General features: G+C 38.1%; 1 protein-coding gene across 1 annotated transcript in view; it reads left to right on the forward strand.

Moving 5' to 3' along the window:
* Positions 1–25,641, forward strand: part of LOC126174773 (allantoinase) — a 218,258-nt gene that overhangs the window by 168,385 nt on the left and 24,232 nt on the right. The window contains exons 9-10 of the mRNA XM_049921114.1: positions 11,350–11,488; positions 21,204–21,376. Coding sequence (XP_049777071.1) covers positions 11,350–11,488; positions 21,204–21,376 — 312 coding nt within the window. The remainder of the gene's footprint in view (positions 1–11,349; positions 11,489–21,203; positions 21,377–25,641) is intronic.

Genomic DNA, 25,641 nt, shown 5'->3' on the forward strand with positions numbered 1-25,641 from the left:
CGTGTGTGTGTGTGTGTTTCTCTTTTTCTGATGATGGCTGTGGCCAAATCCTCAGGGAACACTAATGTGTTCCTGAGACAGTTAGATTCTGTCTTATCCCAAGTGTACTCAAAATCTAAGGATCTAATATTTACAGGTGATTTCACTGTAGATTTCCTAAATGAAAGCAATGTTAAAGCAGATTTAGAACATCTAGTTGATTCTTATAATCTGATGACAGTAGTAAATTTTCAAACTAGAGTTACCAAGAACTGTCAAAGTCTGATTGACAATAAATTTATAGATAAGTCAAGAGTCAAAAATATCAGTGTACATCCAATTCTTGGCCTTTCTGATCATGGAGGTCAGTTGCTTACTTTCACTGACATCAATCTGTGCAACAGTTCTGAGAATTCTTGGAAATCTTTTAGGGTAATAAATGATGATACCATCAAAAATTTCAACAACAGCCTGCAAGAGATAGATTGTAGTCCAGTTTTCAATGAAGCAGATGTGAACAAAAAGTATAATACATTTCAAAATGATTTTATGTCTATTTTTGAAGCCACTTTTCCTAAAAAAAAAAAAATCATTAGAAACAGTCACGTAAGCACTATCAGTAAGTCATGGATCACTGCATGGATAAAAACATCCTGCAGAACAAAGAGGATGCTATATAATTCCCTCAAAACTTGTAATGATCAAAAAAAAAAAAAAAAAGCACTACAAACTTTACTGCAGCATCCTAAATAAGGTAATAAATAAGTCAAAAAATGTGCATTAAGTCTGAAACTGATAAGTCTGACAACAAAATAAAAACAATTTGCAATGTAATAAAGCGGGAAACTCAAAAAACAGGGAACAGGACACCCATAGAACTTAAACAAGGTACCAGTATTGTAAAGAAACCTGAAATTGCTGCATAAATCTTCAACAGGCACTTTTTGTCAGCAACAGAGAAGACAGGATGTAAAGGTTCTGCGGATGAATCATTGGCTCTTCTACAAAAAGCTATCAAGTGATAGACTAGCCGCAGGTATCCTTATCTCATGTTACAGTAAAAGAGATTGAAAGAATTATTACCTCATTAAAAAATAAAAAGTTGTAGGTGTGGACAATATTTCCTGTAAAATATTGAAATGTTACTATAATTATATAAGTCCAGTCTTATGCAACATATTCAATGCATCACTGCCAGAAGGCATTGTCCCTGACAGGCTAAAGCTAGCTGTAGTGATACCACTCTTTAAAAAAGGTGAGAAAGACAATGTTACAAATTATCGCCCAAGTTCCCTTTTAACTATCTTTTCAAAAATTCTTGAAAAACTAATGCACAGGTTGATTGTCAATCTCCTCAGCTTCCACAATATCCTAAACAAAAGTCAGTTTGTTTTTCGTGCAGGTCTTTGTACAGAACAAACAATATTCTCTTTCACCAGTCAAGTTCTGGAAGCTATGAACAAAAAGATGTCTCCAGTAGGTATTTTTTGTGACCTCTCTAAAGCCTTTGATTGTGTAAACCATCTAATTTTTTTGAAAAAAACAGAATATTATGGTTTGGGTGGTACCGTTGGTTCATGACTCCAGTCATACCTAAAGGACCGAAAGCAGACTGTAATGCTGAATGGCACGTCCGGAGAACCTGCCTCATCTGAGTGGGGCACAGAAAGTTGTGGTGTGCCACAAGGCTCTGTTTTGGGTCCACTGCTGTTTCTCATCTTCATTAATGATCTCCCACTTTGTTCTGATACAAAGAGTAAATTTACTCTTTTTGCAGATGACACTACAATTCTAAATGATGATTTTACAGACAACGATCTTGAACAAACTACAAATGAAGTTTTCAATGATATAATAAACTGGTTTTCTTCAAATTGTCTCTCACTCAATACAGACAAAACCCTTTATATGAGATTCCATATTCCGCAAAGAAATCTGGAAGAAATTAACATTAAGTGTAGAGATCAAGCAATACAAAAAGTTGAGGTTACAAAATTCCTCGGTGCTTATATAGACAGCAAATGTAATTGGTCAACACACATTCTTCATCCTTACAAAACACTTAGCTCAACAATATTTGCACTATGGGTTATTGCTTCAGTGGCTGATGTAGATACCATTAAGGCTTCTTACTTTGGCTATTTTCATTCATTAATGTCATATGCTATTATATTGTTGGGGAACCAACCTCTCACAAAGAAAATTTTCACTGCACAAAAAAAGCCATCAGAATAATGAGTGGTGTCCATCACAGACACTCATGTAGATGCTTGTTTTGAAAGATGGGGATCCTTACCACCGCCTTACAGTATATCTTTTCTTTGTTGACCTCTGTCTGTAATAACCATTCTATCTACAAGTATAACAGCCAATTTCATGACTGTAACACAAGGACCAAAAACAGTCTGCATATTGAATTGAAAAGTCTCACTATGGTTCAAAAAGGAGCTTGCTACTCCAGAATTAAGTTGTTTAACACTCTCCCACCACACATCAAAAGCCTTAACAATAATTTGCCAGCATTCAAACAAACTCTCAAGGAGTACCTCATAGACAAATCTTTTGATACAATTGATGAATATGTGAAAGAAAATTTATATAATCACTAAACTTCCAAGTGTTGTATAAATAGTGTAATTAATTTTGTTTTGAATAGGCATATGAAAATTGTTTATTGGTATTTCTGTATTTCCCTTGGAATAGTGAACTTATCTTGATTCCTGTATATATTACTCATCCTTAACAGGTGAAACAAAAACTTTCTGTTAATTGAATGTGCTGTTTAGTTGGTATCTTATTTTCATTGTATCTTTTTCTTTCATTTACGTAAGATATATTTCAGGTGTGTACAAGCAGACACATTCCATATCATATATATATATATATATATATATATATATATATATATATATATATGATGAAAGTGCTGGCAGGTCGACAGACACACAAACGAACACAAACATACACACAAAATTCAAGCTTTCGCAACAAACTGTTGCCTCATCAGGAAAGAGGGAAGGAGAGGGAAAGACGAAAGGATGTGGGTTTTAAGGGAGAGGGTAAGGAGTCATTCCAGTCCCGGGAGCGGAAAGACTTACCTTAGGGGGAAAAAAGGACGGGTACACACTCGCACACACACACATATCCATCCACACATATACAGACACAAGCAGCTATATATATATATATATATATATATATATATATATATATATATATATATATAAAGAAAGATGATGAGACATACCAAACAAAAGCGCTGGCAGGTCGATAGACACACAAACAAACACAAACATACACACAAAATTCTAGCTTTCGCAACCAACGGTTGCCTCGTCAGGAAAGAGTGAAGGAGAGGGAAAGACAAAAGGATTTGGGTTTTAAGGGAGAGGGTAAGGAGTCATTCTAATCCCGGGAGCAGAAAGACTTACCTTAGGGGAAAAAAAGGACAGGTATACACTCGCACACACACACATATCCATCCGCATATACGCAGACACAAGCATATATATATATATATATATATATATATATATATATATATATATATATATATATATTAAAAAGAAAGATGATGAGACTTACCAAACAAAAGCGCTGGCAGGTCGATAGACACACAAACATACACACAAAAATCTAGCTTTCGCAACCAACGGTTGCCTCGTCAGGAAAGAGGGAAGGAGAAGGAAAGACAAAAGGATATGGGTTTTAAGGGAGAGGGTAAGGAGTCATTCCAATCCCGGGAGCGGAAAGACTTATCCTAGGGGGAAAAAAGGACAGGTATACACTCGCGCACACACACATATCCATCCGCATATACACAGACACAAGCAGACATTTGTCCAAGTCGGGACGGAAGTACAGAGGCAAAGATGATGTTGAAAGACAGGTGAGGTAAGAGCAGCGGCAGATTGAAATTAGAAATTAGCGGAGATTGAGGCCTGGCGGATAGCGAGAAGAGAGGATATGCTGAAGGGCAACTTCCCATCGCCGGAGTTCAGATAGGTTGGTGTTAGTGGGAAGTATCCAGATAACCCGGACGGTGTAACACTGTGCCAAGATGTGCTGGCCGTGCACCAAGGCATGTTTAGCCACAGGGTGATCCTCATTACCAACGAACACTGTTTGCCTGTGTCCATTCATGCGAATGGACAGTTTGTTGCTGGTCATTCCCACATAGAACGCTTCACAGTGTAGGCAGGTCAGTTGGTAAATCACGTGGGTGCTTTCACACGTGGCTCTGCCTTTGATCGTGTACACCTTCCGGGTTACAGGACTGGAATAGGTGGTGGTGGGAGGGTGCATGGGACAGGTTTTACACCGGGGGCGGTTACAGGGGTAGGAGCCAGAGGGTAGGGAAGGTGGTTTGGGGATTTCATGGGGATGAACTAAGAGGTTACGAAGGTTAGGTGGACGGCGGAAAGACACTCTTGGTGGAGTGGGGAGGATTTCATGAAGGATGGATCTCATTTCAGGGCAGGATTTGAGGAACTCGTATCCCTGCTGGAGAGTCACATTCAGAATCTGATCCAGTCCCGGAAAGTATCCTGTCACAAGTGGGGCACTTTTGGGGTTCTTCTGTGGAAGGTTCCGGGTTTGAGGAGATGAGGAAGTGGCTCTGGTTATTTGCTTCTGTACCAGGTCGGGAGGGTAGTTACGGGATGCAAAAGCTGTTTTCAGGTTGTTAGTGTAATGATTCAAGGATTCCGGACTGGAGCAGATTCGTTTGCCACGAAGACCTAGGCTGTAGGGAAGGGACCGTTTGATGTGGAATGGGTGGCAGCTGTCATAATGGAGGTACTGTTGCTTGTTGGTGGGTTTGATGTGGACGGACGTGTGAAGCTGGCCATTGGACAGGTGGAGGTCAACGTCAAGGAAAGTGGCATGGGATTTAGAGTAGGACCAGGTGAATCTGATGGGCCCAAAGGAGTTGAGGTTGGAGAGGAAATTCTGGAGTTCTTCTTCACTGTGAGTCCAGATCATGAAAATGTCATCAATAAATCTGTACCAAACTTTGGGTTGGCAGGCCTGGGTAACCAAGAAGGCTTCCTCTAAGCGACCCATGAATAGGTTGGCGTATGAGGGGGCCATCCTGGTACCCATGGCTGTTCCCTTTAATTGTGTCTGTGTATATGCGGATGGATATGTGTGTGTGTGCGAGTGTATACCTGTCCTTTTTTCCCCCTAGGGTAAGTCTTTTCGCTCCCGGGATTGGAATGACTCCTTACCCTCTCCCTTAAAACCCATATCCTTTTGTCTTTCCTTCTCCTTCCCTCTTTCCTGACGAGGCAACCGTTGGTTGCGAATGCTAGATTTTTGTGTGTATGTTTGTGTTTGTTTGTGTGTCTATCGACCTGCCAGCGCTTTTGTTTGGTAAGTCTCATCATCTTTCTTTTTAAATATATTTTTCCCACGTGGAATGTTTCCCTCTATATATATATATATATATATATATGAATTTTGTGTGTATGTTTGTGTTCATTTGTGTGTCTGTCGACCTGCCAGCACTTTCATTTGGTAAGTCACATCATCTTTGTTTTTAGGTATATATATATATATATATATATATATATATATATATATATATATATATATATATATATATATATATATATATATATATATATATATATATATATATATATATATAGTTATAATAGAAGGAAACATTCCACGTAGGAAAAATATACGTAAAAACAAAGAAGATGTGACTTACCAAATGAAAGTGCTGGCAGGTCGATAGACACACAAACGAACACAAACATACACACAAAATTCAAGCTTTCGCAACAAACTGTTGCCTCATCAGGAAAGAGGGAAGGAGAGGGAAAGACGAAAGGATGTGGGTTTTAAGGGAGAGGGTAAGGAGTCATTCCAGTCCCGGGAGCGGAAAGACTTACCTTAGGGGGAAAAAGGGACGGGTATACACTCGCACACACACACATATCCATCCACACATATACAGACACAAGCAGACATATTTATATATATATAAAGAAAGATGATGAGACTTACCAAACAAAAGCGCTGGCAGGTCGATAGACACACAAACAAACACAAACATACACACAAAATTCAAGCTTTCGCAACAAACGGTTGTTTCGTCAGGAAAGAGGGAAGGAGAGGGAAAGACGAAAGGATGTGGGTTTTAAGGGAGAGGGTAAGGAGTCATTCCAATCCCGGGAGTGGAAAGACTTACCTTAGGGGGAAAAAAGGACAGGTATACACTCGCACTAGCTAGCTTTACTGCTGATACTTCAAATCTTGTTTCTACACTAAGACCCGTTTTTAAATACAGTTTATGAACTGTAGATGGTCTCTAGAATACATGGCAACAAACACCATCTCCACTCCCACCATCTCTTTTATGTCACATTTCCACATTTCTATGTTATACTTAGCTGAAATTATTGGACAGAACATAGCTTTCAAATTTCATCATAATAATTAAACATAAGATTCTGGCCCAAGCTGCCAGAATTGGCAGTTATGTGTGCATGAGTTGTGCTTGCTTGTGTATATGAATGGCGTGTGTGTGTGTGTGTTTCTCTTTTTCTGATGATGGCTGTGGCCAAATCCTCAGGGAACACTAATGTGTTCCTGAGACAGTTAGATTCTGTCTTATCCCAAGTGTACTCAAAATCTAAGGATCTAATATTTACAGGTGATTTCACTGTAGATTTCCTAAATGAAAGCAATGTTAAAGCAGATTTAGAACATCTAGTTGATTCTTATAATCTGATGACAGTAGTAAATTTTCAAACTAGAGTTACCAAGAACTGTCAAAGTCTGATTGACAATAAATTTATAGATAAGTCAAGAGTCAAAAATATCAGTGTACATCCAATTCTTGGCCTTTCTGATCATGGAGGTCAGTTGCTTACTTTCACTGACATCAATCTGTGCAACAGTTCTGAGAATTCTTGGAAATCTTTTAGGGTAATAAATGATGATACCATCAAAAATTTCAACAACAGCCTGCAAGAGATAGATTGTAGTCCAGTTTTCAATGAAGCAGATGTGAACAAAAAGTATAATACATTTCAAAATGATTTTATGTCTATTTTTGAAGCCACTTTTCCTAAAAAAAAAAAAAATCATTAGAAACAGTCACGTAAGCACTATCAGTAAGTCATGGATCACTGCATGGATAAAAACATCCTGCAGAACAAAGAGGATGCTATATAATTCCCTCAAAACTTGTAATGATCAAAAAAAAAAAAACATCAGCACTACAAACTTTACTGCAGCATCCTAAATAAGGTAATAAATAAGTCAAAAAATGTGCATTAAGTCTGAAACTGATAAGTCTGACAACAAAATAAAAACAATTTGCAATGTAATAAAGCGGGAAACTCAAAAAACAGGGAACAGGACACCCATAGAACTTAAACAAGGTACCAGTATTGTAAAGAAACCTGAAATTGCTGCATAAATCTTCAACAGGCACTTTTTGTCAGCAACAGAGAAGACAGGATGTAAAGGTTCTGCGGATGAATCATTGGCTCTTCTACAAAAAGCTATCAAGTGATAGACTAGCCGCAGGTATCCTTATCTCATGTTACAGTAAAAGAGATTGAAAGAATTATTACCTCATTAAAAAATAAAAAGTTGTAGGTGTGGACAATATTTCCTGTAAAATATTGAAATGTTACTATAAATATATAAGTCCAGTCTTATGCAACATATTCAATGCATCACTGCCAGAAGGCATTGTCCCTGACAGGCTAAAGCTAGCTGTAGTGATACCACTCTTTAAAAAAGGTGAGAAAGACAATGTTACAAATTATCGCCCAAGTTCCCTTTTAACTATCTTTTCAAAAATTCTTGAAAAACTAATGCACAGGTTGATTGTCAATCTCCTCAGCTTCCACAATATCCTAAACAAAAGTCAGTTTGTTTTTCGTGCAGGTCTTTGTACAGAACAAACAATATTCTCTTTCACCAGTCAAGTTCTGGAAGCTATGAACAAAAAGATGTCTCCAGTAGGTATTTTTTGTGACCTCTCTAAAGCCTTTGATTGTGTAAACCATCTAATTTTTTTGAAAAAAACAGAATATTATGGTTTGGGTGGTACCGTTGGTTCATGACTCCAGTCATACCTAAAGGACCGAAAGCAGACTGTAATGCTGAATGGCACGTCCGGAGAACCTGCCTCGTCTGAGTGGGGCACAGAAAGTTGTGGTGTGCCACAAGGCTCTGTTTTGGGTCCACTGCTGTTTCTCATCTTCATTAATGATCTCCCACTTTGTTCTGATACAAAGAGTAAATTTACTCTTTTTGCAGATGACACTACAATTCTAAATGATGATTTTACAGACAACGATCTTGAACAAACTACAAATGAAGTTTTCAATGATATAATAAACTGGTTTTCTTCAAATTGTCTCTCACTCAATACAGACAAAACCCTTTATATGAGATTCCATATTCCGCAAAGAAATCTGGAAGAAATTAACATTAAGTGTAGAGATCAAGCAATACAAAAAGTTGAGGTTACAAAATTCCTCGGTGCTTATATAGACAGCAAATGTAATTGGTCAACACACATTCTTCATCCTTACAAAACACTTAGCTCAACAATATTTGCACTATGGGTTATTGCTTCAGTGGCTGATGTAGATACCATTAAGGCTTCTTACTTTGGCTATTTTCATTCATTAATGTCATATGCTATTATATTGTTGGGGAACCAACCTCTCACAAAGAAAATTTTCACTGCACAAAAAAAGCCATCAGAATAATGAGTGGTGTCCATCACAGACACTCATGTAGATGCTTGTTTTGAAAGATGGGGATCCTTACCACCGCCTTACAGTATATCTTTTCTTTGTTGACCTCTGTCTGTAATAACCATTCTATCTACAAGTATAACAGCCAATTTCATGACTGTAACACAAGGACCAAAAACAGTCCGCATATTGAATTGAAAAGTCTCACTATGGTTCAAAAAGGAGCTTACTACTCCAGAATTAAGTTGTTTAACACTCTCCCACCACACATCAAAAGCCTTAACAATAATTTGCCAGCATTCAAACAAACTCTCAAGGAGTACCTCATAGACAAATCTTTTGATACAATTGATGAATATGTGAAAGAAAATTTATATAATCACTAAACTTGCAAGTGTTGTATAAATAGTGTAATTAATTTTGTTTTGAATAGGCATATGAAAATTGTTTATTGGTATTTCTGTATTTCCCTTGGAATAGTGAACTTATCTTGATTCCTGTATATATTACTCATCCTTAACAGGTGAAACAAAAACTTTCTGTTAATTGAATGTGCTGTTTAGTTGGTATCTTATTTTCATTGTATCTTTTTCTTTCATTTACGTAAGATATATTTCAGGTGTGTACAAGCAGACACATTCCATATCATATATATGTGTGTGTGTGTGTGTGTGTGTGTGTGTGTGTGTGTGTGTGTGTGTGTATATATATATATATATAAAAAGAAAGATGATGAGACGTACCAAACAAAAGCGCTGGCAGGTCGATAGACACACAAACAAACACAAACATACACACAAAATTCAAGCTTCCGCAACAAACTGTTGCCTCATCAGGAAAGAGGGAAGGAGAGGGAAAGACGAAAGGATGTGGGTTTTAAGGGAGAGGGTAAGGAGTCATTCCAGTCCCGGGAGCGGAAAGACTTACCTTAGGGGGAAAAAGGGATGGGTATACACTCGCACACACACACATATCCATCCACACATATACAGACACAAGCAGACATATTTATATATATATATAAAGAAAGATGATGAGACTTACCAAACAAAAGCGCTGGCAGGTCGATAGACACACAAACAAACACAAACATACACACAAAATTCAAGCTTTCGCAACAAACGGTTGCTTCGTCAGGAAAGAGGGAAGGAGAGGGAAAGACGAAAGGATGTGGGTTTTAAGGGAGAGGGTAAGGAGTCATTCCAATCCCGGGAGTGGAAAGACTTACCTTAGGGGGAAAAAAGGACAGGTATACACTCGCACACACACACATATCCATTCACATACACACAGACACAAGCAGACATTTGTAAAGGCAAAGAGTTTGGGCAGAGATCAAATATATATATATATATATATTTTACTCATCCTTAATATGTGAAAAACAATTTTCTGTTTATTGATTGTGCTGTTGTCTATTGATTTTATTTACATTGTATCCTTATCATATTTATTTATACAAGTTATGCTTGAACTATGTACAATTTGACATGTTCCATATCCTTGCAATTCACTCGCTTCCAGGATCTATGGAACATGAAATAAATAAAAAAAATAGAAAGCCTAGTGTAAATATCTTTTAATTGTGCCTGTCTGCAGTTCAAGTATGGTCGTTACAGTAATTAGGAATCTAACTTTTCCTACATTGTTGATATTCCTTCCTGGAGTTTCCATTGTTTAACTAAACATATGTCTTTAAGTGGAGTAAAGATTGTCTTCTGAGCAAAGATGTGTAGTGGTAAGACAATTGACTCACATTCAGGAGAATGGTGGTTTAAATCAGTGTCTTGCCATCTTGATTTAAGTCTTTATTGTGGATTTCCTAAATAACATAAGGTAAATACCAGGAAGGATTCTATGAAGAGGATTGAAGTAACCACATAAAGATGTCATGTGGCACTCAGTATAGTCACTAGAAGTCAATTGCTATGCCAGCACATTAACCATACTTTGAAACACTTATCTTCATAAAGGGAAGATAAGCATAATTGTTTCACTTTTAAGACATGATGCTTAAATAAGTATGGCAGTTAATCTGAAGTGACAATGATGAGTGCTTAATGCCAATTGATGTTACTTCCTAAACAAAATATTAGATATATTTTTAATTTTCTATTTAGCTCCCATTTTTTAATATTTTTACAGTTGTTTCTATTTCAGAGCAAATTTCATAATGGTTTTTTCTGGATTTTTAGTTCTGCTGAAAACTCATTAGAGTTAGAACTTAACATTTGTGTTGAACCTGCCAAATGCACGCAAGACGTTCATGAATCAAAGAGTGTACTGGCATTTTCAAAATATTGTTAAAATCAAGATAGTTTATGAAAATATATACCTTGTGAAAAATATGTACCAATACTGGAAGACAAACAATCATACTTGAAAATTCATTTGTGAAAGCATGTAAAAATAATAGAAGAAAAACAACAACAACTCAAACATTTGACACTCCACTTGTCAGTATTTAGATATTATCCAATGTATTGTTGTCATTTAGATACTAACCTATGTATTCCTTAATTAAGTTCAAACAAAATACACTTCCCCATACTTCAGTGACTCAATTTCTTACTGCATTTCTTAGCTGTTAACTGATTCTGTTTATACAACTCACATTGAGCTCTGAATCATATTGCAGGAAAGACTGTGGGCTGCTTTGACTTCTGGAGAGATAGACTTTGTTGTCTCGGATCATTCTCCCAGTACACCAGATGTAAAATATTTTGATGAAGGTGATTTTCTTCGTGCCTGGGGTGGAATTCCATCGCTGCAGTTAGGTAAATTTAATTTCCATTGCACAATGCTGAAATTATTTCATAAATATGTAAGAAATACATATTTATAAACAAATGTCATGTGAAATTTGTATTAAAGATGGCGAAGGAAGGAGATTCAAAATTTATAGAAGAAATTTTTAGGCAGTTTATAGCAACTTGATGTTTAGTTCCCACACTAATCAAATTCAAATGGGACAACAGCCTATGCCCCTTGTGGTAATGTTTGTGTTAATCATCAGCACTATTCATTAACTCCTTTATTCTCTATCTTTCTGCTGTATTGTGCTACTAGTGAACATGAGTGTGAGTCCACAAATTGCAGTGCTGCAGTGTGTGTGTACTTAAATCAACATCCTACTTCATCAGTACATGCTGATCACTAGAGGCTACCTGTAGAAGTGCACGTACAGGACAGTCTCCACCAAGCTGTCTACCAGCAACTCATGCCTTTGTATTCACAGAGCAGCACTGACTCACTTGCATTATATTCTTTTACTTTGTACCACTCACATTAGTTGTTCTATGAATCACTTATGTTACACCTTCTATATGATTCTTTTGTCTTCTTATGTGTGGAATCATTAGACGATTATTTCTGTTCTTGAACAGAGCTTTATGAATAAAGCCACATTTGTGTTACCTGGATTGTTTTCATGTATTACTTGGTTACTACACAATTGGTGATGAATTTGGAATGGTTTCCGCATATGCAGTCTTTAAGTACAGTTTCATCAGGTTTAGCCATTATGGACACTGTGCTACCTGTACTGATTGAACACCTTACTTTGGCAGTGACCCATTTCCTGGCTTCCATTAACAGACAGGGTACTGTTCCATTGGTCTATCCACCCACTTTTTCTCCACATGATGATTCACCCAATGATTGGGAAGCTTACAAAAAGAGACTCAGACAGCATTTTTTGGCTTTCAATGTGACAGACTCGAACTTGCGCAAAGCCTGATTCCTTCCATAGATTCTACCCAAGTTGTATCAATTACTGTGTCAGCTTGTCCCTTTACAAGAACTGGTACCTCTCACTTTTGTTTACATGTGCACTTTATTGTCCAACAATCGTCAAAAACATATTGATGTCATAGTGACATGACTTGAATTTCACTGATGGCACAAGAAACAAAACCAGTGATATAGGATGTGGGCAGCTGACCTTCACGGCCTTAGCCATAAGTGTTAGTTTGTGGCTGACACCTATAATGACTCTTATGCAGAATCTATGGTGCGTGATGCAATTACCTGTTCATCTCCGAACAAGGAAGGACACCAGAAGGCTTTACTCTCTGAAAACTCCTCATTCACAGAAGTTCAGCAAATAGCACAATCTTTCGAAATTTCTCAGGCACCATGTAACCAAACTGAAACATGGAGTGACAAAGCTTGCATGAGGAAGTGGCAGTGATGGTGGTGAGCATGTGGGCCCAGCACCAAGCAGACCAAGGCCAACCCAAGCAGCCATGACCCTCACAATGCCAGCATCAGTGTTCTCTGTTTCCATCCTGTTCACTTTATTTTGTTCAGCATAACATATGGCATGTCCCAAGTACTGGGCTACTTTTCATGCTTGCCTCCAAATAGGCCACATCATCCCTGTATGTCACTCACCGAAGGTTGCTCAGGATATGGACATGGGCATAAACTGTGTGACTCCAATGTTTCTGACTTCTCCTGGTTGTTTATTGAGTTTATCATTTTTTTACCAAATTGTCTGGCTACAGGTCAACACAGATACTGCAATGATGTTATTGAATTCTCAAACCTATGTGAGTTTAGGATCACCACCTCGGTCACCAGTCACACAGAAGCTGGTCAGTTATAATAAACAGAATATTGTGCTACATGCAAAATTTACAGCATCTGCCTCTTAGAAGTCAGTTGTTCATTCCATCACATTTTTAGTGGTTGCTGACCTTGGTGTTGAGAACTTGTTCAGGATGGACACACCTCAGGCATCTGGATTTCCTATCACTGGCACAGTTCACCTTGTGTCCAACCAGGTTCCATATACTCAACTTGAGTTTTTGTATGGAATAGGGTATGATACAAATTTCTCTGCTCAAATTTCTTTGAAATCCACTGCTCGGCATCAGTTTTGTCATGCACATCCTATTTCTGTCACTCTGAAAGATCAACTGAACGCAGAATTGGACAGGCTTCAGTTGCTAGGGGTGGTGCAATCTGTTATGGCTAGCGAATGGTCATCTTCATTGGTTGTAGCTGGTGGGGAAACTTTGACTCTGTGGTGACTTCAGTACTACTGTCAATGCTTAGTCAGTCATGGATACCTATGCTCTCCCATGCCACGAGGAACTGGTGGCGAAAATATTGGATGTCCACAACTTTTCTGAAATTGATTTTTCTGAAGCATGTCTGCAGGTTCCTGTGGATGAAGAGTCTCAGTGAGTTCTGGTTTTGAATACTCCTTTGTGCTCTATCAATGTTTGCACCTTCCTTTTGGTGTGCCTTGCACCCCACTACTCTTGGCCTCTTGCCTAGGTACATTCTCTCCAGAACAGCACATAGTTTTGGTGACTGACACCCCACAGTATCGCCTCGGTTCAGTTCTAGTGTACCGATATGCAAACAACTCTGAACAATCTATTGCTTTCATCTTTAAATCTTCACTGCAGCTCAGCAGTGTTACTCTCAGGTGGAAAAAGAGGCTCTTGCCATAGCCTATTCCCTCCAGAAATTTCATATTATTTTTTAGTGGGTCCAAGTTTCACCATATTACTGACCATAAGCCCATGGTAACCCTGTTTAACCTTCACACTTCTTTGCCTGACAAGGCAGCACACTGTCTACAGTGCTGGGTGCTGTTCTTGTCTCACTACAATTATGACATTCATTTTTGACCTATGCTTAACATGCCAATGCGGACACCCTGCCCCCCCCCGCCCCCCCTCCCCTTTCCTATGGGTCTTGATCCCAACTTTGATCATGAATCATTGCTTTGCTTCCATCTTGATACTGAAATGCAGGCTGCAGCAGAGAGCTTCCAATTACAAGCTAGTGCGCAGCAGTTACTGGTTCCTCATCAAAAGGTTCAGATTGTTCAAAAGGGCTGGCTGGATAAATTGCCTGGTTGGGCTTCAAACCCCCTGCACAACTATTTTTTCTTATGGTATCACCTCTCAGTTTTTGATGGCATTTTGCTGTTAACCACAGAAGACCTATCTCCCAGAATAGTCATGCCTGCTGCATTACAGAGTGAGATTCTACACCTTCTCCAGGACCTTTGGGGAGTTTCATGCACTAAACTGTTAACCAGGACATGTTTTTTGGCCAGGGATTGATGGCGAAATTTTCTATTTTACTACAGCTAGTGAGCAGTGTGCATGACAACAGGCAGCTCCCAGGTCACCTCTGTCTCCCTGGCCCATTCCACGGCAGCCATGGGAATGCATTTATGTAGGCTTTTCAGATCCCTTCTTTACTTCCTATTGGCCCATGGCTGTGGTGCATGTTCCCAGTTTCCTTACATTCTCTAGTGTTTGTCAACATCAATGGAGGTCACAATTCATATGCCTTTGAGGGTTTTTCTATTGAGAGATTGCCCTGTACCTTGATTTCTGATGATGGGCCCCAGTTGATTTCTCACACCTTTCAATTGTTTTGTTCTCATCAAGGCTTTCATCATGTTATAGTTCCAGCATTCCATCCTCAATCAAATGGTGAGGCAGAACAACTAGTGCATATGTTAAATTCCCAAATGAAAAAGTTTGTTGTGTATTATTCAGCAGATGATGGCCTTCTCCATTTTGTGAGGACCTATTGCTTCACACTTGTTGTTGTTGTTGTGGTCTTCAGTCCAGAGACTAGTTTGATGCAGCTCTCCATGCTACTCTATCCTGGGCAAGGTTCTTCATCTTCCAGTACCTAATGCAACCTACATCCTTCTGAACCTGTTTAGTGTATTCATCTCTTGATCTCCCTCTACAATTTTTACCCTCCACGCTGCCCTCCAATACTAAATTGGTGATCCCTTGATGCCTCAGAATATGCTCTACCAACCAATCCCTTCTTCGAGTCAAGTTGTGCCACAAATTTCTCTTCTCTCCAGTTCTATTCAGTACCTCCTCATTAGTTATGTGATCTACCCACCTAACTTACAGCATTCTTCTGTAGCACCACATTTCGAAAGCTTCTATTCTCTTCTTGTCTGAACTATTTATCATCTATGTTTCACTTCCATACATGGCTACACTCCATACAAATACTTTCAGAAACGACTTCCTGACACTTAAATCTATACTCGATGTTAACAAATTTCTCTTCTTCAGAAATGTTTTCCTTGCCACCGCCAGTCTACATTTTATATCCTGCTTCACACTTATGGGGAAGTAAATCCTGGCTGAGTTGCTTCTCAGACAGCAGCCATGCATGTTCCTCAATATTCTGTAGCCTGCACTGCACTTGCTGCAATCAGGTTCACCTGCCCACTTTGCAGCAGGATCGCTGGTGTCGGTGTGAAGTTTTAGTCACCAGCCCAAGGGTATTCCAGTCACTGTTGTCTAATGCCTGGGACACTGTCATTGTGATGTCCACCCCAGCTGATAGGCTGGTGGCACACCACTTTGATCAGTTGCACCCCTGCTTGCTGCTGGAAGCTACTGGTTCATGAGTGCAGCCCCCATCACCGCAGCCTGTCTTGCCTCCCTATGCCTCAAGCCTGTCATTTCCTATTGTGAAAGTTCCCCTATCCCATTGGCTGCCTCCTCCATGTGCGGCAGCCTGGGGTTTCAGCTTCCTGGTGCTGGCACCAACTTGTCTCTGGCCTCGGGTCCATTGCCACAGCCTGCTGTTCTGGTCGGGCTGCCTCCTCTGGCACCCTCGCCTTCATCACCTCAGTAATTGTCATCAGTGGTTCCTGCCCCACCTCCTCAGCACTGGGACCTGCATGCTGATGACAATGCAGATTTGGCGACCCTCCTCTCTGGTTCTGTCACTGGTTCCCACATGGGCCATCACCCTCGGGCATGCCTGTGCTTCCACAAGTTCCAGCCCAATGTTCCGGTGCCTGCCTGACACTTTGTTTCACCTTCACTGTTGGCACCAGCTGCTGCTGTTACAGATCTAATGGTTATGTCTTTCATTGGGCTACCAGTGTCTCCTCCTCTTGAACACACTCTTCACACAATAGAGAAGTGTGCTGTATCCTGCTACTACTGCATGTGCACAAATTGTAGTGTCACTGCAAAGGTGTACTTAAATCAACTGCCAATTGTATCAGCATGGGGTGGCCACTAGGGGCCACCAGTAGGAAGTGTGTAAACAGCATGATCTTCACCATGCCATCTACCGGTGACTCGTGTCTATATATGCATGGAACAGTGCTGACACTCTCACTACATTTTTTTTAGATTGTACTGCTCACATCAGTTGTTCTGTATATCACTTATGTTGCACCATCTGTATGACTCTTTCATCTTGTTACATGCGGAGTCATGAGAGGATTATTTCCATTATTGTTCAGAGGTTTATGAATAAAGCCATATTTGTGTTACTTGGATAGGTTTCAAGTATTACTTGGCTACTACACTTTCAACTGTTAATAGGCCAGCATTTGCACAGTAAAATCAGGGTCAATTGAATCTGTAGTGAGTGAATAGATAAAATCATTGTTAACACTAGTAACTGTGAATTAGGTTTTCTCTGATTTCCTTATGGAGCTTTATGTGTAACAGCTCATTACAGTAAATAAAGACCATTTTTTTCTACAGTGAAATCTGCTCTTTCAGAATTAATAGTTAATCCCCTACCAACAATTTCAAAACATCAAACACCAGCATTACCTTTGAAGTCCATTAATAACATACTGATGATTGAAGAGTTAAAAGAGATATGTTGTCTTTTCAAATGAGTTGAAGATGAAAAAAAATATGAGAGAGGAAAAAACTGGAATCCCCAAAGCAATTTGCTGGTAATCAGACATTTTTACAATAAATTCTAGCTACCAAAGGCAATTTGTGCAGTCTGTAAGTTCTGCTGAGGACTAGGTATCCTAAAGAATATTTCATACCAAAATATATGCTTACTATTATCTTTTAAGAAGATTAACCTTCCATGTTTTTCCTTCTTAGTAACTGAGAATTGCTCTACACAAAATCCTCTCCTTTTGCTATTAGCTCAAAGATGTGACTCTATATTTCAAAATTAAAACAAGCCATCAAATAAAAAGATCAGTATTGCATTTCAGCTGTAGTTCAGAGATGTCTTCCTGAAATATCTCCTAATTTGTTGTAATATTTTGTAATATCCATCATATTTAATTAGCACAGTTCTTGATACATTGCTAAAATGTTTCTGTTTCTAACAGGTAGTTCATCTTCTCCAAATTGTATATATTGTATATATTGTAATGAATAATAGCATCTACATACAGCAGTGTGTCAAGGTCAGCTGTTGTGATCACTTCTTCTCATCATTACAATTCATTTATACCTTTGTCTGCTCTTTGTGTATCAAAGTGTGATGAAGCAGCTAAAGACAGTTAAATGAGCCTGAAATGCAAAGCTATTCTGAAATAATACAGCACTGTGCGTTGTGTAATGATCTGGTTTTAGAGGCTGTTCATTGCTGTTTCTATAAAATTACAAAGAATTCGAACATCATAGCCTGAGAGACAGAAACTGTGGGAAATACATTCCTCACTATCTTGCTACACATGAGCTCACCTTGTGTCAGGCACTAGCACATGAAGGATTGGGTCTGTAGAATGAAATAACGAGACATAGAAATGTTTTCATGGTTCCTGTATTGGACCTGGAAACAACTACATATAACATGTAGTAGGATTACATAGGATAATGTATAACTTAAGCTGTCCCATAAATAGCACTACTTCTCTCCTCTTGGACACTAATATACACATGCACCTGCATCTAGTGTGCAAACCAAAGCAAAACTAAATATTAGGTTGAAGGTATCCTTATCATGCAGTATAACCCTTTGGCATAAGCATGATTACAAGAAGGTGCCTGTACCTGGCTTACCAAAGAGCAAATGCCAAACCATGACTAAGTTGTGGTAGGTGACGCACATTGGATGTTTGCAGTATGAGCTGTGAGCACCCTTTATCCCACACAACCATATCGAAAAGGTACTACACAATATATAACTTGTGAACATCCTCATGGTGGTCTGCTTAACTTAGACAAATATGTCAGCACATAGTTATATGCAGACTGTGCACACACAGTGTCATTGTGACCACAAAACGCTATCACACACACACAATACAAAAGAAGGTGGACAGAGTGACCACAGATGAATTTACTCTAAGCTTAATCATGTGTGCCAGAAACAATACAATTAAATTCTCTTGCTACAGTAGTGAGGGAAATATGCCGTCTGCAAGGGTATATTTACACACTAATACCATAACCTACATGAGACAAAAAAGAAACAGGCAAATCTTCTACCATGTGGAAGAAATTGACTAGTTATCACTGGAAGGGAAGTCCCAAACTGGAGCAGATGTTCTTTCCTTTGATAATCCGCATGGCAAGAGTGATACAGTCCACAATGCCATAAACATTAGTAAAAGGGATTCCATGAGGTGGAAGTAGTAAGCTGTGAAAATGAAGTTGCTTGGTGATGCATAAGGATCAACTGCAAAACTTGCTCTGTATTAAGAGTAAATGAAGCACTCTGCCACTAGCTCTTGATAATGCTTGCAGATAACAGCAATTACAGTTTGGCCAAAGTGTGTGGTAAAGACTTACCAGTGTTGTCTTTCCTTCACTTATACCAATCTGGAGACTGTCATGGCAAGCAATCAAATGTTCATGCTTCTAAAATAAAACACTCCAGAATTAACACTCAGAAAAGCATTGTTCCATTTAAATGAAGATGTGAGTTGGTAGGCATCGGCGCTGGAAGTGCTGGCGAGGGAGCACTTTCTGTGGTGAGCCTTTCTGGAAAAACCCAAAGCTGCAGCATGGAAGTGCATGGCAGACAGAAACTCCAGCTCTTGGAATCGCATTTGCTTGAGGCCCAACCTGGCACTGTGCTATTTGTCCTCGGCTGTTGACAACAGTCAAAGCAGACAAGTGGCAGGCACATACACACTGTAGTGTGTTGCCACAAAACAATAAAAATATTTTCTGAAAAACATCTCAAATTTTTTTACAGAAAACTGTTATTATACTATAAATGATTTTATGTTCACTACAGTTTAAAACCTACTGCAGTCCAATTACTGTATCAAGAAGAAATAGAAGTTACATATAGAAGTACACATGGCATAAAGGATGTAAACAAAATTGTCATTTAAGATGAAACGAGCTTAGCATATCATTGCACAAAGTTATAATTTGCTAAATACCCTAGTTACTAAACTGCTACAAAGTCCCATGTATAAAAGAGTTCCAAACATCTGATTACCTACAAATGAGTTAATGTGTTAAATATTTGACTTTAAACATGTAGGCATGAAAAGGTATTAGGATAGTTTTGATATTATGCTTAAAGTTTGTTGAAAGCCACTAAGTGCTCTCATTATGAAACACTGGATGAACATAGTGTGGGTAATTTGTGCTCCATTTTAAGCAAAAGTTAATTTTTCATTCATCTTAATGTTCATGAAATCGTATCTTCTGAACTATGTGTTGCACAATAACATAATTTTGCATGTACATTCAGCAGTATATGTGGACACTGGCTGCAAACTGTGTTGGAAATAGAACTGGTAGCAAATAAATTATAAATTAAAATGTCATGCCTGATGCTGAAGTTTGACTGCACAAACTGTGAAAATGTAGTAAGCGATAAACTTTTTTTCTTTTTATAATTTTGTGTTGGTGTCAGTGAGAAAGAGTTTTTCAAAGGATTGATATTATGTGTAAATTTTGTTGGAAGTGAGTCAGTGCTCTCATTCTCAAATATGTGATGAATATAGTCAAGGTATTTGGATGCTGTCAGTTGCACTGCCTCAAGACAAACACATTATTTCTGACTGTAGTGTTCTTCTTATTATGTTAACACACTGACATATAATTATACCTCTTAATGAGTAGATTACAAAGGCATTTTAAATTCAGTGAATAATTATGAGAAAAATTGAAAATGTAAATTTTTTTGTCCTGGAGGCTGTTAGATAGGCAAACTGCAATTGCAGCCTCATTCCAGTTTAGCGGTTTAGTAATTTATATGTATGTTTATCAGTACAGATAATACTATTTCACCTGATCCTTACAATGTATTTTGTTTATGGATACGATAAAAAATAAATAAATATCAGACATTCAATACTATATTAAAAACAGTAACCAAAGATAACTGTAGTTTAGGCCACAATGAGTCTTAAATGTAAAAGTTACAGAAATTTGAATGAAGATCTGAGCCTTCAAGCTGAGACTGCTAAGAGTCTAAGATCTATAACACAGTAAGTATCAAGAGCAATTCCCAGATACAAAATTCCTTGCGTCCTTGAAAGGCATTTGTGATGTCATATTGTCTATTCTGTCAAATATTCTGTAACATCTTATTTACATCATGAGAATACTTACAAATTACAAAACTATATCAAATTGCATGGTGAATTTTAAACTCACAATGAATTCAGATAATCCAGTACTTCAGCATATGCTCCTGTATCTTTTTCTCACTGAGTAAACATAAAGTGCTTCTTACTTGCTTCAATAGTTATAAGGATGTCATATAGTCACAAACTTTACTGACCACAACCAAATTCAACAGGACTACCACTTTTCTGGACACAAGCACGTAAACGAGGATTTTGCTTGCTGGATGCAGCACGATTTCTCTGCAAAGGTGCAGCACAGATGTGTCATCTAGATAATAGGAAAGGGTCCATTGCAGAGGGCAAGGATGCTGACTTTGTCATCTGGGATCCTGATGTATCTTTTACTGTACGTACTACTTTTACAATATTGTCATTTATCCAATAATTCTGAATGTTCTACTGATACACAAGCAAGAAACATGAATGATATTGACGAATTTGGCATGGAACTGTACAGACTTGAAAAACATGTTGGATACTTGATTTTAAAGAAATATTGGTCATCTTTCTGATACCTTCCAGCAGTCTATAGACAACAGCAAATATTTGTAACTTTTATTTGGCACTATAAATAATTCTACAACAAGTCCTCAAAATTTGCATATAATAGTACAAAGATCTGACTAAGTGATCCCTTGTGACTCATTTACCACTGGAGTAAATATAGACTAATGTAGCCATGGCCATAGAATTTCTGGATTACCCAATTGTTTTGCATGTGTAACTTCACTGATGTAGCACACCCCAGCTGCTATAACAACACTATTGTTAACTGATTGGATAATTAACTCAAAACTACATTATAAGAGTTAATAATTGTGGCACTCCTCACACATCACCAATGTCTCACACAATAACAGAATTATAATTTCAAGATTATTATTTATGCAGTAAAAGAAAAAAAGATTTTAACACAGATTAAATACACCAACCACATCTCACACAGTTCATTAATACAGAAAACAGATTATCACCTGGACAAGCTGTTTAGTGACAGCTGACTTAATATTGTAATTCTTTTAATATTGAGTTGCAGGTAGGCATCACAAATAGACTGTCACAAAATAAGCTTTCAGCCAACAAAGCCTTTGTCAAAAATAGACAACAGACAGATGGACACACACACACACATCCACACACACACACACACACACACACACACACACACACACACACACACACACACACAAGCAAATGCAACGTACATACACATGACCACAGTCTCTGACACTATACAAGTTGTGTGCTGCTTTTATTAGTAGCAAATGTTTTCTGGCAGTGACTATGGAATTCTATTGCAAGTTCACATCCTTATTCCAAGATCACAGCTGCTAATGAAGAACACTACAGGAACTTCAAATACATAAGCATTATGGATATCAGTACTGTTTTTGCAGGACAGAAGGACTAAATTTTGTGGCAATAAAAAGTGATTCACTGCACTAAGATCACTCAGAGAAATTGTAAGAAAATGTGTATTGAATATAAATAATGTAATGTTAAATCTGTTCCCATACTCCATCTATGAATTTTTTCTTATAACAGGCAATATCGTGAACAATTCAGTCTAAACAGTGTAACAAGTTGCTCTGAATGTGATTGCTCCCCATATCACACACTACATTACTTGCTAAGTAAATTACTCAAAGTAGATAACCCCCAAGCATAAACATTAATGATCTTGCAAATTAATGGGTGGCCTTTAAAATAGTCTACCTATTTGAACTTCAGACTTAACTGGAAAACTTTAACTGCAGGATGGTTTTCATAAATGTGGCCTGACTTAACCACAAAGAATTAAAATTATGTTTATTGTGTTATTATGAACTGGCATCTAGCTATGGAGAACAAGAATAAATCATGGTGATGTTTTTGCCTGTGTTAAAAAATAAATGTGAACCTAATCTATGAAGTTACATATGTAAATGAACCATTTGTAGAGCCAAAAGTTCATGCTGCAGCTGCAATGTTACCAAAATAAGGGAAGTATAGCTACTGCAATACATAATCCCTCTGAATCACAATAAATACCCACTGTGCCATGGGGCAACTGTGTGGCAGTGTGTTTCGTCTGTTACCAACTTGGAATAGTCACATAAGCTCAGCCACAGGTAAATCAGAGAGTAGACTTCATTTTACTGGTAAGATACTTGGAAAATACAGCCTGTCTAGAGAGTGCTTACAATACACTCATGTGACTAGTTCTAGGATACTGCTCAAATGTTTAGAACCAGATAGGAGTAATTGGAAGTATATATCATATACAAAGAAGAACAGCATGAATGGACACAAGTTAACTGACTCATGGTAGAGCATCAGAACAGTTCAGAAAAACCTGAACTGGAAGATACTTGAAGATTTATCAGAAGCAATTGATAGGAGAGGGTAACTTTACAGTATAGCCACTGATCACTATAAAAGGATTGTTAGCTTTATTTACATGGTATTGCTAACAAAATTACAAGGGCTGGGTACTGATGCAAGATTAGTGTGGTAGGGGATAGTACATCTACACAACAGAAAGCACAGGGTGATATTGAGAGACTTCATATCAAAGATAGTGATGACAGAGAGAGGTGTACCACAAGATAGTAATTTAGAGCCACTGCAGTATCCACTTCATGTGAATGATACTGGGGACAGGATAAAATCTGAGTTAAGACTGTTTGTAGATGATGTATAAGAAACTAAAATTTCCTAAATTGTGAGATACTGCAGAAAGACCTAGATATGTTCAGAAATGAGATCCAGAAAAATCAGATGTTAGTACATTCAGGAAGATTGATTAGCTCACCTACACAAATAGCAGGAGTGCTCTAAGATACAAGTACAAGCTGGAATCAGAGAACATCACCCTATGACAACAAGGTTAATACCTGATGTAACATCACATGGTAGGAAACTACACCTTGGGCTACATGCAGATGAGGCAAAATGTACAAGCAAGGCAAACAGGAGATAGACTACATGCCCCTTGTAAATTCCCAGTTGAAGTATGCTGCAAGGGATAGTGAGCACAATGAATGAGAGACATGTATTTAATGGGAGACTACAGGACAAGTGGTGCCACAGAAATGATTAAATAACTGCAGTGAGTTCATGTCATACATCACATCATACAAAGAAGTCCTGTATTTGGAAGGAATTTGTTAGTATATGAGAGTGAAGATGTATAAGAATATGTAGCATATAGGCTAATAGAAACCACAAGTGACACAGTTTGAACAAGATTCAGAATCAAGACTGGGCACAAATTTATAATGTTATCCACCAGCCAGGCTTACCTCTAAATGTAACAGAAAACCAAGCTTGCTGGTACATATCTTTCCAAAATATACTGTAATCACTGCAGAAGATTTTAGTCATCCAAAAATTTCTTGGAATACTTACAATTTAGTAAGTGGTGGGCATCTCATGACAACCTGTGAAATGACGCCTAGAACAGATATTTGGGAAGCATATTTATGGAAACAGATGGATGTAACTTCTTTGAAAATGTCCATGTTGAATCTGGTATCAATGACCATTAGGAGGTTTTAGCTACAAAGATTACCAAACTACAGAGGGTAACTAAAACAAGTAGAGTAGGCACCAAGTTGCAGACAGGAACAACAAAAATAAATACTAGAAATATTTCAAAGCTTTCAGACACAGGTCTGCTTCAGAAGTAGAATTCCCACACATTCACACAACAGCTCATACACACTTGCTCACTGTTACTGGACCTCAATATTGTAAATAGGAGCTCTTCACAAAATACAAAACATAATATCCTATGACTACAATGTCAAAGAGTAACATTTGTAATCAGTCTTTGCATACAAATATCTCTGTGTAACAATGTGTATGGGTATGTAAAGGAATGGTCTCATATGTTCTGTCATAGGTAAAGTTGGTGTTAGACGTAAGTTCATAAACTGAGAAACTGCAATCAGTCTACTATGGAGACAGCTTACAAAATGCATCTGTCACCCATCTTAGAATATTGCTCAGCCCTGTGTTAACTGGGAATATTGAATGTATACAACAAAATGGTTATGTTTTTTTCAACCCATGAAAGAGTTTTATGGAGATGATGAAAATCTTAACTTGCTTACACTTGAAGACAGCCACTATCTACTTTACAAAAGTCTACATACAAAGTTTTAAAAACAAGCAGCAAAACATAAATGTAGCTAAATAGTACAACCACCTGTGCATTGCTCCTGTAAAGACTGGAAAGACAACGTTAGAATAATGACAGTGCACACAGAGGCATTTAAGCAATCGTTCTTCCTGTACCCACACACAGTGTAATGTGCTTTAATATGGAACATACACTCTGCATGCACATACAGTACTTTGCACAACATAGTTGTAGATGTAGTCTTTGTTGGGGTATACAGGGTGGAGTGAAATTCGTGCACTTGGGCTTTGCAGCACAACTCCTCACATGCCAGCAATAAAAAAATATCTCTGCCAAAATTTCATCTGGCAAGTACATCCGGCAGAAAAAGGTTGTTAAAGAGTGGCAATCTGGCAACACTGTAACCATATGTATGGTGACTACCTCTATCAACACATGTTTGTTGTGCTGTACATTTGGTGCAGTGTATAAAGTTTTGGGTTAGC

This window comes from Schistocerca cancellata, chromosome 3, assembly GCF_023864275.1.
Source record: "Schistocerca cancellata isolate TAMUIC-IGC-003103 chromosome 3, iqSchCanc2.1, whole genome shotgun sequence".
NCBI classification, from domain to species: domain Eukaryota; kingdom Metazoa; phylum Arthropoda; class Insecta; order Orthoptera; family Acrididae; genus Schistocerca; species Schistocerca cancellata.